This window comes from Falco punctatus (assembly GCF_963210335.1).
Source record: "Falco punctatus genome assembly, chromosome: 4".
NCBI lineage: Eukaryota > Metazoa > Chordata > Aves > Falconiformes > Falconidae > Falco > Falco punctatus.
In genome coordinates this window covers 85,779,113-85,799,247 of record NC_137583.1, presented here as the reverse complement: position 1 = coordinate 85,799,247, position 20,135 = coordinate 85,779,113, and the positions used below count along the sequence as shown (strand labels likewise).

Genomic DNA, 20,135 nt, shown 5'->3' with positions numbered 1-20,135 from the left:
TGGTTGAAACTAAGAATATGCTCCAGGAGTGCACATAATGCTCTCCTACTACTTATGAATATTTAGTTCACAGAACTGACTAGACCTTACCTGAAGGAGTGTCCCTCCCTTTCTTTCTTCCCAAAACATGTATAGTGTGAAAACCATATCTTCAGCATCAAAATTTTTGCTGTATAGACCTGATTTTATGGTGCCACACAACTTGCTAAGGTAGATGTAGGTAGTGCCTATAGTCAGTGAGTTACCAAAGACATTCATTGATAAAACCAAAATCTTGTCTTGTGAAGTAGGAGATGACTTTCAAGAATAATTGCTACATCAGCAAGTAAACTGCCTGTTAGGAGCTGCATCTGCCTATCAGGTAGGAAACTACAGGTGTTTGTAGTTTCAGTGTCTAAAACCCAAAAGAACCACAATGAAGAAACCCTTTCAGGAAATGAGGGGTGCTTCTTAGTCTGATGGACTCATTCTCCTTAGTTTTTGTCTAATCAAATATTTACTTCATTTCTGATAGGGAAGCTCTTTCAGTTGGTATGTCTGGGAAGTGGGTGGTAGCTCTTCAAACACACCCTGAATGAAATGGTCCATGTATATAAGCTGGCAAAAAGTTCTTCCCAGAGCATCGGTTTTAGACTTAAGGCTTGGGGACAGGTGCTTACTTGGCAGAAAATGATGTAAACTCAGTGCTGATCCCCCAGATTCCTTTATTTTACTTTTAAAATTCTGTGTGCTCTGCATTTTGGTAACATGTGTCTGTGCTATTTGCTTTGTGAAGACAAGGTTAAAAAAAAAAAAAGTGACATGTTACCATTTGTTTAGTGAGGACTCTTAATTCAGTGTGCTGGATTTAATTTTTATTTTTTTTCCAGGTGATAGGTGGAACAAATAGCCCATTAGGACTGCACTAAAAATGCTGATGAATGTCAAAGAAAAAGCTAATTGTGGTGCTACAACTAATACAGCAAAATGAAAAAAGTCATATCAAGAAGCTTTTTGGGGTTGTAGCGAGCAGTTAGAATACTTTTCCATTCTGTATATTCAACACTACAATAATTTTTTTCCAATGGAGGCAGCAAAAGATACCATTTTAGGGTCCTTTATCTTTTACTGATGTAAAACCAAAATACTTCACATGTAATCAGTGGCACTTTTTACACGAGCCTTCATCTATGCAGAAATGTGGGCTATTTTATTAAAGGAGTATTCTTTAAATAGCCATGTTCCTAACTTAAGGAATATCCATATTAAAACCTTTTTGCCTTAAGTGTTTATTAAAATTGTCCACTCCAGTTCATTACAAAGAAGTTTTATTTTTCTTGATGTCACAATTCACACCTTTATAAGCTCATTTGTCAATTATCCCGTGTTAGCGATACCTGCTTCACCAATAGCAGAAGTTCCCATTCTGGCTTTTGATTGACTTAGTAATGCTTAGCAATACACAGGAGCTGATTTTTCAATCCAAACAATATGCTACAAAATTTTTTCAAGTAAAACCTGGTATTTCCTTATTTTTTTGTAGATTGTGTTTCAACTACATAAGAGAGTTTAACGTATTAATTAGAAAAACCCAAACAAATACCAAACCACACTGAAACCAGACCCCAAACCAATGGCATAGCAAGTTGCTTCAGTAATTTTGCATTGGTGATCTGTAGCGATAGCCTTATCTATCTTTGCTGGAGTTCTGCATAAACATTATTTTGTTACGTTTGCTGGTTTCATGAACTGCTTCCTATAGTGTTTATTATGATAGGCTTCCACTAAATATAACTTACGTGGAATTCTTAGAATCACAATTCCAGTGCTAACTCTTCTGCAGCAAAGCAACTTCAACTGGCATACGAAGAGCCTGGGGCACTGCTGTCTTACCAGTTTCACTGTTTTGGAATTGTGAAAAAAGGTCTTGCCCCTTCCCACATACTCCGACATTTAAGTAGGCAGTGACTGTTCATTTAAAAAACAAATCTGTGGGGCAGGAATTTCGTGAATGATGGTGCTGGAAACAAAATCACCTTTTCTTTTTTAATTATTTATTTTATTTTGGAAAGTAGACTGATGTCAGAGCAGCAGCATGATCAGGAGGAGATTTTCAGTGGGATCATTCAGAGTTTTTCTCTATCAGAACTTCATTGTATATTTGGATGTTCACCTCTGTGATCAGGAATATGTGTAACCCAGATCCCTGCAGTATCCTTTCAAGGGATCTTGGTTAGTATCTTGGCTATCTAGACACATTTCTACCAGTACAGAACTTTTCTGAAAATTTATAACCATCTTCCAGCTTTCAACTTTCTAGATTAAATTAGTGAAATACTTTAGTAATGGTAAAATCCCTCTGCTCCCATACTACCTGTCTCTTTCTTCCTCCTTCCTCAGTGCTAAACCTGCCTCTGTGTTGAAGGTGCCTGATAGATGATTGGAAAGGAAAGGAATGGTTCCCCTTCAGCCGAGCAGTATAACACAAATACCAAACAACAAATCAAAACATGAATTGCTTCGTAAAAGCTCCTTTTTGCAGTTGAAGCTTTGACTTTGGAGTCATACTTTGATAGCACCTTGAGGCATGCCAGCACAGAGTATCCCCCCGTTGTGTGTTACTGCTTGCATTATTTCACAGTGACTGGGAATAGCAGTGATCTTTCCCAAAGGCCCTCTTGTCTGAAGCAATGAAAGCTTTTTCTCCTTGGAAAATTCAATAGGCAGGAACTTCACAGTATGCAGGGTAACTTCTAGCAATATTGTTCTAACACTGAAAGGAAACAAAGAAAGGGCATATATTATTTTACTGACTACCAGAGAAAAGGTTGTCTTTAAAAATATATATGCCTTTTGCATGTGTTTTGTGACAGACATACTGCCTGAAGACTGGCATGTATCAAGGGGAAATCAATAAAAAATGCATATGAATATTATAAATATTTATAGAATAGTTAGATTAGTATAAGAGTACAGGGAGAAGCCAAGAACGCTTTTAGAATAGTGAATGTGCGCTTTAAAATATATCGGTATTCTTCTGAGTGACTTAAAATGGGGTAAAAAGGCACTGCATGGGTTGTCAGAGATGTTCACAACACCCTTGATTAAAGTCCTTTCTAAGCAGCCATGAGAAAAGCTTCATCAAAGAAGTACAGCTAAATAAAGCAGAGAAGGGAAAAAATTTTCAGAAAAGATGAGGTTATGCACTGACGGTCCCAGTGGGACTTGTAGAGATTGTTGATTGATTTGCAGCCTAGGAAAGTAGGGGATGGTGCTCTGTGATTCTGGCAAGATAAAAATGATCCCACTTTATCCAAAGACTAGGAATTTGCCAAGTCCTCTAAAAGATATATTTTTGCATCTAAATGGCTGTTGATGTAGTTGTGCAACTGTTAATACATACGTCTTTAAGTTATGCCTGTAAGACTGCAAGGTTTATAAGTAGCAAATAGGAAAATAAATGGGTAAGACTGGAGATGAGCAAATGTCGTTCCTGAAATATAAGTAAAAACTTCCTATACTCATCTTTCTGTCCTCCTGTCCTGTAGAAATTACGCCTTACTGTGTGGCTAATTCCTCTGCAAGAGGACTTGCATTGGAACTTGGCTCCATTTATTCTCTAAGTTGATGTAAACATCAAGAATAAGCTGGAGGTTTTGTCTGGAGGGATTTATTCTTTTCTGCTCATGCTGCAGATGGCTGAATTTGCTCAGTCTGCAAAAGCTGCAAGAAAAGTACATAATGAAAGAGAAATTTATACTAAAAATGGAAGAAACCATGCAAGAGACCATGTTCTGCCTCTAACAAAAGGCCAACAAAAGCTTCTGCAGTAGAGATACCCATATCTGGGGACAGCTCATTTTCACTGCTGAATTCTTGTTTACAGAACTCTTTTTTCCGTTAGTCCAAGTAGAACACAATTTCATTAATGGTTGGGTCAGGGTGCTAATTATCTCTGTGAAAAATGGATGGGCAGACAGTCCAGGAGATAGATGCTTCCTAATTTGTTAAGGGCTTTTAAAGATAAATGGCCTTTTATTTGATTTGTTTTCAAATGAATAGCTCACTAGAGTGCTCAGAGCAGTGGCATGGTGAGTTCTCATCAGTTTTTCTCTGTGATGGATGTTGCATATTCTGTCCATTGACATGGTCTTTGCCATCAGAAGTCCCAATTTATTAATAGTTTTTAGGGCAATGGTTGTAAATTATTACAGCCCAATTTTATTACTGTTTTACATCTACCGAGGACTGAGCCCTTTGTGCAGCTTTATATTAACTCAGTGAGCACCATTAAAATATTGACATTAGGTTCATTTTGGTAACATTAATCATAGTATTTTATCATGCATTAATTGCAGTGGTTTGAAATGACTGGAACATTCACTTTTCTAAAAGCAGGAAAAACAACTTCCATTTCTCAGCTTTTTAAACCCATAACTGTGCTTTAAAAAAAACGACAACAAAACACACACAAAACCCCCTCTTAATTGGGTGTGCTCGTGGCGCCTACCTCTTTGCTGCTTTGCAACGACTGAACAAGTAAGAGCCAGCAGTTCTTTCAGGTCTCACTGGAAGCTCTTAGAAGTGTTGTCTCTGAAAATCAGCCTCTGAAGTCTCAGTGTGGGCGCCTACAGCCAGGCCTTGGCTTCAAAAACATATCTCAATATAAAACAAGAGTCCTCCTGATGTGCAAAAAAAGCTAAAAATCTACTCACTGTGTTTTCATATGCTGATATGGCTTAAGGGTTTAAAACAGACACAGAAATGCCTTTTGTGATTCACCAGCAGGAACAGGTTTACAACACCCATGTCTGTTTGTATTATTGTATTAGTAAAAGAACCTGTGATGTTTGCTGGCTTTCTTCAGTGGAGGGCACCACTAGATGATTATGTTTAATATAAGGAGCTGGCAGCCTTTCTCACTTAACCATCATTAGGAGATCTGCTGCTGAGGTCCCATTTCATGAGGCAGCTGGAAATTGGCACTTAGTTTGAATGTATTGTTTTCTACCTTTCTCTTAAAGTTCAAGGACAAGGCAAAACTGTTCAGCCTATGCAAAGAATAAGGGTTTTCTCACTTTCCTTTGCTTACTTGGTCCTCTGACCTCTCTGTTCTTTTCTAAGTAAATTTATTCCCTAAGTAAATTTATTCCCCTATATATACATGAATTAAATAGAAGTATGGACCATGTCAGCAAAGATGCAAGTAGAAGACATGAGGGCAGGTATTTGAAACACCATGTAGAAGATACCTTTGATAAACATTTAGAATTTCTACTGCAGTAAAAAATTATTTAGGTCTTCAGTAGTGTTGCTTTTGATACTTACAAAGGAGGACAGTAATGTTATTTCTGTTTTAGGGAACTGAGGCATAGGAGGTCAGTGGAGAAACCCTAAATCACTCAAAAGGCGAGATGCAGAATAGTGGTGTCCCAGTCTCTTAACTCTCACTTCTTGATCTTAACCATGCATTTCATTCATTGTTTCAAAGACTGTCCCCTCCCTGCTCCCACCCCAAGATATTTCTGTACCTTCAGGACTTTCACCACTTGTATTTTCCCTGGTAATGTCATATGGCTTAAGCCATAGTTTGACCTGTAGCCTTCTGCCTCCTGCTGTACTGGATTTGCTTAAAAGCCCAAAAGACTTTGCAGTGATAGAGGTTTCCTTTTTTCAGTTACAGTGGCTACACATGACCAAATAATACTTCATTAACCTGATCACCTAAGGATATCAAGCTCCAGGGCAAACTTGCATTCCTATATGATTGTTTTAGTTAGGAAGTGAAATAATGCAAATCCCACCACAGGCAACCATCATAAGATATACATATTTACTCTTTGAAACCAAAGTGTGTAGTTTCATAAATCCTTTTATTTTAAGACTTTTATATTTGTAGGTTTATTATTGACCTTCACAATGGACATATTGCTAGGGCAGGAGGCTTTAGGAGCCATATCAAGTTGGACTGGTAAATACACCAAGATTTTTAGTCTGCAGTATCACCTAGATAACACAAGCTAAAGTTTGCTTTTGCTTTTACTAGCTTTGATTTTAAGCTCCTTGGGTATGGCCTTTCATTCTGTATGTGTAAAATATCTACCAGGGTGGATGTACCACAATTAGAGCTTCTACATGATACGAAAACATAGGCACAGAAGCCACTGGTGGTAGCAAAGTTCTGCATCTACTAGGAGACTGGAATATTTGACTTAGAGACAGCTTAATACAGTCGGCTACAGCCTTCCCTCTTCACAGAGGCCAGAGTGAAGCTTATACCAATAAATGCCGCATCCGGGTGGCAGTAGCAAGCAGGAGATTAAAGAGAGCTGTATAGATGTGGGCATCCTATTGAGGATGGCTTTCAAGGGGAAAATGCACTTACAATTTAAAAGTTTAGCAAAACCTTACCAAAAAAACAGGTGTCTAATGAAGTTCTGGCAGCTTCTGTATCTGGAAATGATGATGTCTAAGAACCAAGGAAATTAGTGGAGTTGCTTCAATGTGGTTGGATTAAAATTAATATGGAAAAAGCAAAATATAAAAAAAGGGGGTGTGTGGATCAATATTGTTGCTAATAAGAATCAACATTTATCTTACAGGAAACCTGAAGTTTTGCCTTCTGATTCTGAACCAGCCTTTCAGCAAAGGTCATTTTCATTGTCTGTGGAGCAGAGGTAATAATAACTTACATACATCTTCATTTGTTTATTTACTTAGCTGCTGCCCGGCTAATGTACTTCATGTCTGTTGAATCGCAATGTGGCAATTTCCTCTTAACTAGAGCAATCTTCTGGTGAGGGTGTGAATTGGCAGAATATGTCCCTTGTTGCTGAATGCAGCAAATGAGCTGATTATGCAAATTCTGCATCTCTGCATTGCTTACATCAGTGGGAACTTTATGGACTGATCTGTGTAAGACTAGCTTTTCAGAGGCATCTTAGGAATGATCATTGTTTTGCTGACAAAGTGTAGTAGATCAATGATGCATTTAAGAGTCTGGAAGCAAGCATTCCTTTAAAGGTCATCAGTGAAATGTGTTAATTTTAATCAAAATAAAATGAACCGTGTAGATAACTATGTTGTGAAAGCAGTGGGAATTTGCGTGCATGTCAGAAATATGCAAATCAGATTTCACTACTCCTTTGTTCAATATGCACAGTGCTAATCATTATCTCTGGCATAATAGCTGCAGATTTACTGACATTTTGTGGAGATACGTAAATCTTTACAAGCTTGGAGCTATTAATTCTTCCGATGTAGAAATGTAGTCCTTCAGAAGCTGTCTGACAAGCTGCAGGAGTTGTCCCTAACTTGTTAGCAGGCTGGGAACCTTGCAGAGAAATTCCTCTTAACTGACTGGAGCTGATAGAGCTGTTTGATTTCACTGTAGGCATAAGAGCTAGCAGGGGTGGCTGTTCGGTTAAAACAAATTGGTGTAAGGGATGAAAGGGGCAGGATGTATTCATAGCACTTAATTCCAGTAAACCTAAATTAGGTGCCTCTATAGGCAGAGGAATGAAAAGACAAGGGAGAGGCTTGCACAGGATGATTCGAAGCATCTGCACAAGTACTGTACCTCAAACTGGCTCTCACTTGCAATATCGGGAAGAAATGGCAGCAAGAAGTGTTCAGTGGAAGGGCTGTCAAGTGAATCTTCCAGATGTAATTGTACATATTTTTTTATTTTAAAAGATGCAGTTAAAGACATACTCTGTATTAAATAATGGAGGGAAGAAGGGTAAGTGTTTTGATCTTATTTCTTTGTCCCACCTTTCCTGTGTTTTGAGGGTTGAGGTTAAAAAAAGAGACAGTGAACCCGACATGCCCAGTTACCAAATGGGAGTATTTAGCATCTTGTAGTTCCTTGCACGTGTTGCTTTTATGCTCTGCTCTTTTAGACTTTTTTGTCTGTCCTCTGGAATTTTAAGTCTTCCTCTTGCAATCAAACCTGTGCAGGGTGACCCTTGGGGCATGGAGTATTTCCTACCGTAACAGTAATGGGCCCTTAACTGTAGTGCTTCAGTGAAGGGTTTGGATAAGAAGCTGAATAAAATTGAGTAGACCACAGCCTGTCTTGCTTGAGACTACCTTGATGTGTTCCTGTCCTCCCAGCATAACTGTGTTGAAAGTAATTACTGGTGCTGCGAACAGGTTTTCAGAGCCTGTGCACATTAGGAGCAGAAGTCCTATTTAAGCTAGTAAGACTTTTGATGATAAGTTACTTCCAGAAATAAATGGATATTTTCTAAGTAAAATGACAGAGGAAGGTCATGACATAGTCAATGTGAAATGTTTTTCTTCAAAACATCTCAGCTTCAGTAAACCTCGGTGAATCCAGGGCAAGGTTTTAGCAATGCCTGACCAACAGTACTAGTGGCCTACTGCGAGTGTCAGCAATTTTGTGCCTGCTGGATGCTGGTGCTGAAGGAGTCTCAGCAGAGAGACTCTTGCAGGACTAGGAGAACCTGGGGCTTTTGGTACATGAAATGAAAGAAGTTCTGAAAGAACGAAACATCCTTAGAAACAGTGCTTCATGACCAGCTATATAAAGGTCTTATAAAGGAGTGATGAAAAGGGAACAATTAGGCTGTTGATCCACAGAATATTGTCAGCTGCCTAAATTGGAAGAGAAAAATGCAGAGGGAAATAAAAAAGATAAAATACTCACTGACTTCTCTGTTACAGCAATCTTCAGTGTTACAGAGTACACTGAAGTGTACTCCAAGTACAGAGTGCTGAGACATAAATGTCATTTTAAAGTAGGCTGTGCCCTATCAAAATAACTTGTTTCATTAGCCCTGTCACTTCAGCGTCAAGTAAAAAGGAAGGTGTGATATGGTGTGTCCTGAGTTAAAAAAAAAATAAAAAAAATCACAATGATAAGTGTGGCTATTCTAGGCAAAAATCATCCCAGGTGTAACTCTTCTTGACCTCAAGAAAAAGTGGTTGCAGCTAATTAGCCTTTGTCTTATTACAGACTTGTGTGAAATCTATTTTTACTGACATACTTTGAAAAGAACTATTTCAATTTGTACAAGTTTGCAATGAACTTCCTTCCCTGTGCTTTGTGAAGGACACTGGAATCTGATTTCTTCAGTTCCAGGAGACAGCTTTTCCCACTCGTACCATACAAGCTGGGTAAGTGACAACAGTGAGGTAGTATCAGTTCAAGACTACCATGATTTTAGTCTGTTGTGTTCATTACTGTGGGAAACCAATCTAGTTGTGCTCCCTTAGTGTTGGATACAGCCATACAGTATTAGTGCTGTCCTAAAGGTGGAATGGATGAATAACTGCAGAAGGGACAGTTTGCAAAAGCATGATGAAGGATAATATAGCTGAAAATACTGGTAGTTCGTTGAAGGATTTATTGGGTTTGGGTACAGTGGGGAGAAGATGAAAGGAAAGGCAAGAGAAATTGAAGAGAATAGGTCAGTAAAGGGGATTAGGTAAAGGGAAAGGTTTTCACAGTAAGTGAAGCTGATATAGGGAGACTGAATATGGGAAGGTGAGGTGGGTATAGAGGGTTGGGAAAACACTATGAGCAAGCACAAGGCTGGGAATGTCAGTCAAATCCATCAAAAGAGCTTTGCCAGTAGCTGTTAATGCAGCCATTTCTACCAGTGGAAGTCCTTATCCTAAATGTGGGAAACATGTGGAAGAGACAAAGCCCCGCTTTTTTCAGACCTGCACATTTTTGTGTTCACGAGGTTCCTATAAGAAAGACTGGATCCAGTGCAGCCTTAACTTATCTTAAATTCCTGATTGTATTTCAGCAATGTTTGTAGTTCCCGGTTTGCAGGAAAAAAATCCAGTTTACATTAGTCTCTAGGCTACTTTGGAAGTGGTTTCAAGTGTAAATACATCTTTAACAGAAATGGCTGGGAGTTGAAAGTCTGAAGCTGTCTCTACACAGAGTTTGAAAAGTACAGATGCCCAGGTTTTAGTGGCTGAAAACAAAGGGGCTTTCTGGATAGTAGATGAAAGTTCCTGAGATTTTGATTCTGCTCCTTAAAGTCTCTTTAATCAGGAATTCGATGACTGAAATTCAATCACAGAAATTCATATTTATGCCAAGAATTTCAGCCATGGCTAGGGATCGCATGTGCTTCTGTTTTTTTGATTCTCCCTAGTGAAATACCAGGAAAGGGGCAGAATTATTGCAGTGCTAAGAAATCACTTCTATATAAAACTTTCTCAAGTTCAGGATCTGAAAATTGTTTCTTGTTTCTGAAAACATTGTTCCTACAAGCCATATTACTGAAGTGAGCCAGAATTGTCTTCAGATCCTCGCTTGATGGTAGCATGCCAGCATTGCAGACTACTTTCTATTCTAAATGTTGACAATGACAGCTGTAAAAAGCAAGAAGTTATGGTCTGAAAAATAAGATTATTATTTGAAGAATCAGAGAAAAATGACAACGTTCAGCAGCAATCTGATGGAGTTCCTGTCAGTGCTGTATTTCTGAGAATGGCAGGTTTCTTGTTAAATAGCATTTTGGATTTGCTTGTGGGGAAAGACATATTACAATAGTTGTTTTTCCTTAGGTTGTATTTAACCTCTGGCTGAGTGTTCTTTTATCCATGGGTTTACTGATAAATGCAGTTGCAGAATCAAAATATTGGTTAACGCTGTTCTGCTTGGCTGAAGAGGAAGACTGTTATACTTGTGTTTTATGGTAAGCACACATGTCCACGGGTATTTTTCAGTTCTTACAATGGTTGTGATACATTAGCCACTATGCCTTCCTTAAAAGGATTGTGATCTTTTTCTGCAAGACTATCTGTGAAAGCTCTTAATCAAAGAGAACATGTTGAACTATTCTAGATAGTAGCCATCCTTATGACAAAACATCCTTGGCTGATGTAGTAGAATAAACTGCCAACATCCTTTTGAAATTAGCTACTGAATCCTGATTTGTGGGATGTGTATTTAATGTTGGACAAGCAAATGGGGAAGAGACGTCTATGAGATTGGGCTGCAAAAATGTATGTCCTTCAGGAGTCCCTCCCTAAACAGTCTCTTTCATGGACCATTCTCCTCAGGAAGGAATTTGGGGTCTAGCTATGTCTCCTTATTATACTGCCCTACCAGTCACTTCTCTATATGCATTGTGTGTAGGCATTTTGTGATGCTTTGTAGTTCGTGAACATGGAGGAACACCAGAAAGAGGAATGTTGCTTGCCCTAGGGATTTATATTTTTGGGGGTCTATATACTGAGATAGCAGGAAGCATACTTCTATGGCAGCAGCATAATAACTCAGATCCAAAGTGTTTTAGGTTGTCTTCATGTAAACAGTATCTTTTTACACTACATCTGTTGTGATTGCTTATCCATAAATTGAGTTTTTTTCAAGTTTCCATCTCTATCAATACCCATTTTACAACAATCAAACCGGCTATTGGATTTTAAGTAGTATCTTGAATGTGAGGCAACTTTCCTGTCAAGGTCAATCTACTGTACGGTGAAAATGCTGCTAATGAATGGATTGTTAGCACCTGGAGGTGGCTGGGAAATAGAAGGTATCTCCTCTTCCTGAGTAATCAAGTAAGGAAAGGTGCTAATTTGTGTCATGATTTTCGGAGTCATCTGTCTTTGAACGCCACATGCTCCCCTGCATTTTATGTTCCATATGCTTTTGTCTGCAATATAATTGGTGATTGATGTTTTCAATGTCTTCTGTGGAGGTGTAAGAGCTCTGTATAAAGGTAAATAAGATATAAATACAAGTGGTGATGCAAACTCTGGCAAATATACTGAGGGGAAGGTAACAGATTAGTTGGAACAGTTTGAATGTCTCAGAGAGAAAAGGGTATTGTAGCTTAATAGCAGGAGGGAAATAACCTGACTCTCCCCGGTGCCATTTTTTTCTTCTCCATGATTGATACCTTTTCCTCCACTGTCTTTAGTGGTTGAACTCACCTGTGCTTCTGGAATTATTGGTATGTACAGCCATTCACTTGCCCTCTTACCTGTCGGCAGTGAACTTGCCTTGTTGGCATATGGTGTGCTTTTTTCTCACCTTTTATTTTCGTTTCCTGCTGAACTTACTTGTAATATATCTCAAATTTGTACTAGACCCAGAATTGGCAGCTGGCATAAAACTTGAGTGAATTTAGAGCAGCTGCTATTAATAAATAGGAAAATGTTCATAAAAATGGTGATTGGGATGTCACATGGACTTCTATGCTTTATTGCACTTTCCAGCAGGCATTCAGACTAGCAGTAACTCTTACCGCTGGCCTCAGCTAAACTACTCTGTTCTCCCCTGAGTAATATTAGACTCCTGATAAGTCAACAATGAAGTTCATTTTTCCACATTTGAATCAAGCCAGGAATATAATTTCTAGTTCGTATTTAGTAACTTAAATTTGCTGTTCTGTGCCACTCAAATTAGATTTAAACACCATTTTCTTATGGTGGTGTGGCTGTTGTCGGACTGCCTGCAGTAAGTTAATGTCCTTCAACTCAGGAGTCTGAGAGAAGTTATTTCAAGTGTTCTTAAGGGTAGGGAGTCTACGATATACTTTAGGAGCAAGAAAATCTAGCCCTGATTAGGGCTGGCTAGCACCATGCTTAAAGCTTGGAAACAAAGTAGTATCTGGATCTTAGGACATGCAGCAGTTTGCACTAGCTGGGATTTTGGGAAGAGGATTTTTCTAGTTGAAGCTTTGCCTATGACTCAGTGTATAAGGTTGATCTCTGCCAGATTTTCAGTGGTGAACTGAGTTTTACATTTATCTTCATAAAATTAAGATTAAAACTCCAGAGATACGGTAAAATTCTCCTATTTCTGACATGTATATTGTTGGTGCCTTTCTGGTTCAGAACCAGGGCTCTTGAGAGGTAGCCTAGGTGTGTGTGGACAGTTTGAAAAGTAGGTCTCATTTGGTTTTGTAAATTTTTAGATATTATTGGCAAAGCTGAGAACAGAGCTGATCGTTCAGGCCTTTTGCACAGTTCAGGTTCCTTCACCTTAGTAGTAGCTGTGATAGAATGAGGTCGTCATATAAAATTGCAGACACGCTAGGCTGCCTTTTGGTTTTGGTGGGGGTTTTTTTGGTGGTGTTTGTGTGGTTTTTGTTTTTTTTTTTAATTCTCTGCAAATCCAACAACAGGAAATCTGAGATCAAAAAGGAATTTTTGTTTGTTTAATGGATTTAAGATTTTGTTTGAAAAATGAAAAAAATGAGTAATTAAGGTCCCCCTCTGTGATGCTTTGAGAATCTAAACCCAGCTGAGCTGAAGTTCAGAGTAACAGAACAATAGAGAATTACTTTGAAGTACTAGTGAAAAGCATAACAGATGATTACAGCATAAGAAAAAAATGGGAGGTTATTACAGTGCTTTTTTCTATTGAGCTGGGATGCAAATCCCATTAGGGGAGTTCTATTGTCACAAGATTTGCTATATAGAAGCCTTTGATAGCATTATACTATATATCTGGTTATCATGATGTTTCCCAGAGGACAGTTGAAAGAAGGAGCTTTGGAAAATATTGTCAGGAGAATGCTTTAGAGCACCCAAAGCAGAAAGGAAAACATAAGACAATAGAAAAAAAAAAGATGATTAAACGCTCATTTTCTTAGTGATTCAACAAGAGAAACGTTCCTGGGAATGAACCCAGGGAGCGCAGGGGTGAATGCATGAGGTTAGCATAAGTATGACCTGTGGCAGAAAAGAGCATGTTCTTAATCCCAGAAAAGGAACACTTGGATTTTCACAGCCTCAAGCTACACAGTGTTTCTCTGGGAGTCACTACAGGGCAAAAGTATTATTTTCATAGCTAGAGCTTAGCATGAATCTGCTACTAGGGTAAAGATGTAAGGTCGTGTAAAGGATGGATGTTATCTGGGGTTGCTGATGTCAGGGTCTTTTCACTGGCTGTGATGGACTTTGATCAAGCTATGGTTTGATAGTCTTCCTTTCTCTCTTACTCCAGGGTCGCCTTAAGGCAGAAAAACTTTTTTTTTTTTTTTTTTTTTTTTTTTTTAAAACAAGCCCATACTGGTACAAACGCCTCACCATTAATCTTGGTCCAGTGGTTATTTCAAATGGCGATTACTTTTTAAAAGTGGATCTCCTCTTTTTAATTTACCTGAATCTGGTTATGTTTCTCTTCTTTGGATTTTAAGTTTGGATTACTTTATTACTGTTACTGTAACAATGAGTAACTCAACCAGTGAACAGTTTACCTTTTCTGTAGTAAGTTGAGACTATGCTAGTATTTATTGGTTACTTGGCTGATGGAGTATGCATCCTTCACTGTATTCAGTGCCTGAAGAGAGATCAATAGTTTGAGAATACATGCTGGATTGCTGCTTTTCTCATCTAAATGGTTTACATACTGTCTTGTGCTCACCCATATTATCAAGTATTAAAATTGAACTTTAAATTCATGTAAGTTAGAAAATAGCTAGCTTTTCCACTCTACTCATTATCTCTGCTCTTTTGCACAGGTAGGCTGTTTTGTTAAATTTCACCATTACATAAATGTATTTCTAAAAATAGTATGTGCATTTCCATTTTGAAAGCAGCATAATGAGATTTTTTTTTTTGATGAGTAATTGGTTTAGATACTTGCCACACAACATACCGTATAAATTCTAAAATGATTGATAGACTTGTGTCAAAGACCACTTTCTCTGTGTTTCTTTCTGGTTTTGTTAACTACCTTGTATAGCATCACTACTTATAAGCTTCTTTAATGTATTTTCGTGTTGTGTTATTCAAAATGTTATCTGCGTGAGATGCATGCAGATGTATTTTGAGTTTGGGATCATGGGTGTTGTTTATTCCTAGGCAAAGTCCAGAGTTTTTCAAGAGTTAACGGAGGTCTGTATATACCTAGTTGGTACATTATGTACCTAGTTGGAGACATTAAGAGTTTGAGTAAGAATAAAATAGTTCTTATTGATACCAAGTAAACAGTTGGGCCTGATGACTTCACTGGGAATATTCTTATGCTTTACATGCCGAAAGTAAGTGATCAGGTACTTTGCTGGATTTGGTGTGAACTGCGTCTTGTTGGGATGAGCCAAAGGAGCTATGATTGGTGTTGATTAAATTATCTGAGCATGACAAATTATTTGAGGATTTGTTTAATTCATTTTAGTTTGTTACCTCTGCCATAAACATGTTAATACATGGGATAGAGCATGGATGTTCAGCTTTTGAACATCCATATTGAACAGTTGCGGATGAGAACTTTGGAGTATTGGTTGGAGTTTTTGTCTTGTTTATTTCTGATTGCATCAAGATTTGCTTATGTAAATGGATGAAGCTCTGTTGACTTTGATTCAGTTTCATGTATTTACACCAGCCAAAAACTTAGCACATAAAAATGGAACGAGCATTGTGGCTATTAACAACTTTTTTTCTCACAAGTTAACAATTGTTTATCTAATATGCTGAGGAGGCACCGGTGAAGTGCAGCTGCCTGTCTTTGGTTTCATTGATGGTGAATCACAGTGAGAGCAGAAATAAAAAACTGTCATAGGTTTCTCATTCTGGAAAATTTCATTGACCTCAGAAATAGCAGGGACAGCCGGTAATTTTTAGAAGTGTTTTATTATCATCTTCCATTGTTGGAAGCTTTATGACTGGGATCCTAATGTAGAGGCTTTTGATGTCAATATTCCTTCAGTTACTTTGAATTTATTTGGCTCAGACCTTTTAGAGGGGGCCAGCTACAGTTTACACTGAAATAAAATTTAACATTGACTCAGATGGCCTGGATAAAGTGTAACCATAAGAATGTTGGTTCGTTGTAAGCTGCATTAGCACTGCAGTAATTTGTGCTGTGGGGTATAAATATTATGCTGTTGGAATTTCTTTTGAAAAATCCCAGCTCCTTTGAACTTCAGACCCTCGCTGCTCATGTTCAGAGCCCAGGGCCTGGCTCCTTGGGGCTTCTGTTTCTGGCAGTACGAGTTGTGCAGCAGGGAACGAAGCTTTTGCTTATGTCTGAACACACACTTGCCTATCAGCCTTCGTAATGACCTGCATCAAGCATTTTGCTTTGGCTCCTAGCATCCGGTAGTCCATCACATTAGCTTGGTGTTTGTGAGGTGTAATCAGCTATGAATAATCAATAGTCAGGTTAGATTGGTTGGTAAAGTCTAGAACATTGCTCTTGAAATGGATGTCATTCAAGGAGGAACAGAGAAAGGAGGACTGAATTGCCTTTGCAATCTGTTTTGAAGTGAAGGAACTGCAGAGGCTCAGGGTGCATCCAGACTCTGTTGCGGGGCAACGTAAGTGGCCTAAGAAAGAGCACAAATTGGTAATATGCTGTCACAATGACTTAAAATTAATTTGGGGCTATGCCAATTCTGGACTTTAATAATAATCTTGAGATTTTTACAAGGAATTTTGAGTAAGTTGTTTAGCCTGTGAAAAGATACGGTTCAACAAAGTGACACAACTCGTGTTTAATGGAGGGTTACGGTGGGTAAAACTGCTGTGGAGTCCATTGAGGTACAAAGCCAAAGTGCTCTAAGTGCAGTATCTGTCCCAGATCATTCTAAAAGAAAGAGACTTTGATTATCTTTTGGTTTCGGATGCCCAAACTGACATCTTAAGTGGGGTCTGGTGTTAAGGGGACAATGGCCCTCCCTCCAAAATACATCCCGACCTTCCCTTTTACTGACTCAGAACTGGGAGAGAAGCTGAGCTACTGAGGTGTGCAGTCACACAGCAGGTCTTGACAGCTTGGCCTCTGTTGCATCTTGATTTAAAACCACAGAAAACACTGAATGTTTGAACAGTCCACTTACTGTCTTGACAGCTAATCCAAGATAAAGGGAATGAGAATTATATCCCTGTTCCTAGGAGGATAAATGTTAAGTCCCTCACTCCTGAGGCAGAGCATGACTGCGAACAAACCCTTCCGAAGCAGCAGGGTGGTATGCTGTCTCGATCTGTAAAATCTGCAAGTTGAAGAGTTATAGAAGTCAGTAGAAGAAATTTGTAGGTAGGCCTACATCACAGAAGAAGTATTGAAATGACGTCTTCCTAATTTTTATAGCTATTTTTCCCTGTTCCAGTTTAAGTAAATGTTGGTCCTGTTCTTTCCAGATGAGAATGAGGTGGATGATGGATTTGGTGTTAATTTCATAAGGTTTGGAAAACAGTGTCCTCTGTGGTAGATGCTGCATTTGGAGGAGCCTCTCTGGTCATTCAGAGTCAGACCTTTTCACTGCTAAGAAGATGTGAAATAATTACAGATCCGGAATGTGGTTTTTGATGAGGTTCTTAGAGAAAATGATTAATATTAGCAAAACGTCCTCAAGAAGTCACAACATTTGGTCGTTGCCAAATGAGTTGACCCGAGTGTGACATAGATCATGTGTCAAGTCTGTTTAGCTGAGCTATGTAATCATTTTGACAAATGTATGCAAGGCTGTTATGTGCTATCAAAATACATACTTAAATGGCAGGAAAGGCTTTAGACCATCAGAAGTTTCTGAGGGCAATAGTAGTCTCACCAAGAACTCTGAGGCTGCCGAACCCTCTGAATATCGCACAGAACGGTCTGTTTTGGTTCACTCTACTTCCCTGCCTGTTTTTCATAGTCAAGGGGGGGTTGTATCTGGGAGACTGTGCTTCTTGGTTTGTTTTTTGAAGTTGGATGACCGCTTCAGAAGTTATGGTGGGAATGGAGAGTGAGCAAAGACATGGGCAGAGAGAGAGTGTGACAGGAATGTGTGCAAGTACACAGAACATTCCTGTGGAGTCCAGACTTTTTAAGAAATAAGATCAGGTCAGGTGAGGAGGGGTTACAACCAATTTAAATTCCTGGGAATATCAGTGTATTACGGAAGTAGGCTGGTTCTTCCAATTTATCTATACATTGTCCTTGGTGTTGCTATAATAGAAATCACAGTGATTTTAGCAACTGTTTGGCAAAAGCCAGTCTCCTTTTTTGTGTGAATCTGCTTCCTAAAAGAGAAGAGAAGGGGTAGGAGGGTGGATGAGGCATAGAACATGTCTGCTAAATGTCACACCGACAAGTTTTAATGTTGCACTTCCCGTCTTGCTTAAGTAATAATTCACTGGGTCCCTTGGTTATATCTCACTTAGCTTGGGACGTTTAACTGGAGTTTCTTAGGTCACTGCCAGTGATCTCCTCTTAGTCAATGGACAGAGATCTGAGTTGCCTTCTGGCTCCCCACAGAAATTTAGATATATCTGCTAGGTACACAAAATGGAAGAGGTGGGGAGGGCTGAATGGCAGCCCAGATGTCAGGTTATTTTCTCTTTTGTTTCCTTGGCCAGTTTACTGCAAAAACATGAGGCAAGTGAATTTTGTGGCAGCTGGTATCTAGAGTTAATCTACTTTATTTAGTCTCAGTGTTATCTGTCTCCTACCTCAACTCTTTCCCACTAGCCATCTCAAACCTTTCTTTTCTATTTAGCATCAGGGGAAGGACGATGAAGTTAAGACCCTGGAGACTGCAAAGCTATCATCTAATTTTGAACTTGCCTTGGCTGTCATTTTCCTTGACCACCTCTTCTTTTTGTAGGCCTATGCACCTTTGTCGTAAAGCAGCACTCTCATTAGAACTTTGTAAAACCCATATACATATTAACAAGGCATCTGAAGTTGACCTTTTGTCTGGGAGGGAGATTGCTACTGCTCTTGGCAGTGATTTGTGAAGTCTGCTTTCCTTGGTGAATTTAGGATCGGTTTAGCATTTAAGCTTACTTCTAAATCATGCATTTAATTTTATTGCTTTTTCTTTAGATCTGTAGATTTGAGTGAGCATTAATGCATCCGTCATATTTCATTCAGTGATTATAGTGCTTGATATCCTTTGTATTCACCTTCTAGAAATGCTTTGGCAGCAGAACTGACTGTGCAGAAATGTGTAAGAAAGGGTAGAAATAATAAATGCACTATCAATTTGGCTGATGCAGTTCAACATCTTAACTTTTGTTTGTGACCCACTGTTCAACTCTGGCAATTTAAATATACGTATGCAGTGTCCTTTTTCAAAATGTACAGGACAATAGGTAGGCTGCAGTGTTATTAGTGTAATAAATCTTTAATAAAAGAGGTTTCTCTTATATTGCAAGTGCATGCCACTGCTGTTCTCATTTAGATATTAAATTTAGAGGTGTGCAAAAATTTTTGGAAGTCTGCTGCAAGTCTTAGCAATTTTTTTTGTTATTACTTTTAGGGTTTTTTTTTATAAGTGTGCTGTTTTATCCCTTGTAGGACTGCTTAAAATAACATGAATTACTGCACATTGAATATTTGTCCCTGCTGATGCAGTAGCATTACATTGTCTAGGGGACTTCTTTATCAAGGCAGTGAAGGATGCTGTAGTTGATAACCCATCTTACTAGCCATAAAAGGTTGGGAAAAAGGATCTCAAAGACACTTTGGGGCAACAAATTTGATTTACATTTTATGTGTCGCATTTGACTATAGGAAAGAAGTATCCAGCTCATTGCCAGCTCCAGAAGAACAGCAAAATCATTGCCCTGCAAACTGAATGCACTGCTAAGAAGAAGGAACTATAAAAGATATTGTTTGGAATAGTTTGGGTATGTTTTTAAGCCTGCTAATCTTCTTATTCCAAGTTTATTTGTGATACTTTACCTAGCATTGTATTATAGAAGAAGAATATCACATTCCTCTGTGAATTAATGTGGTTATTTGAAGCAACCTGGGCTTAATTATGTGGTTTTCTTCATTTATCGACACAGTTGTTGACCCTATAAAAAAGGAACACTTGTGTGAATGTTCCTTTTTTCTTACAGAGACTGCAAGACTGCTGTAGGTGCTCGGGTGGAAGGTAGAAGTGTGTGTTACACACTAGTAGATAGTGGTATCAGTGTGTTTGGTGATTTCATGCTGAAGTCTTCAGAATTGCAGAGAATGGTAAGAAATAATGCTCTGATTAGAGATAACACCACTCTTGATATAGGCTGAAAATTTTTGAGCTTCGATTTACGAAATGAAGTGCATTTCCCCTTTTCACTTTGCCTCTGCGTGGAGAGGTCAGAAGTCATTTCAGTCTCTGCTCCCTTGGGATTTGCAGTGATTTCTTTCTACAGTCACTTAGGAGCTATTGACCTTGCCCCAGGGAATCGAGGAAAAGTAGGATATGAAACTGGGACATAGACCGATTTGCATCAGG

At 38.7% G+C, this 20,135-nt stretch overlaps 1 protein-coding gene and 1 long non-coding RNA gene across 4 annotated transcripts in view; both read left to right on the top strand.

Moving 5' to 3' along the window:
• Nucleotides 1-20,135, top strand: part of TPK1 (thiamin pyrophosphokinase 1) — a 314,750-nt gene that overhangs the window by 56,344 nt on the left and 238,271 nt on the right. For 2 of the 3 annotated variants that reach the window (XM_080386108.1, XM_080386110.1), the window contains exon 2: nt 6,582-6,656. The exons of the other annotated variant lie outside the window; for it this stretch is intronic. In XM_080386108.1, coding sequence (XP_080242234.1) covers nt 6,582-6,656 — 75 coding nt within the window. The remainder of the gene's footprint in view (nt 1-6,581; nt 6,657-20,135) is intronic. 3 annotated transcript variants of the gene reach the window in all.
• LOC308063323 lies at nt 7,729-13,968 on the top strand. Its single transcript, XR_013927922.1, has 2 exons — nt 7,729-11,001; nt 11,033-13,968. It is a non-coding gene; the product is annotated as an uncharacterized lncRNA (long non-coding RNA).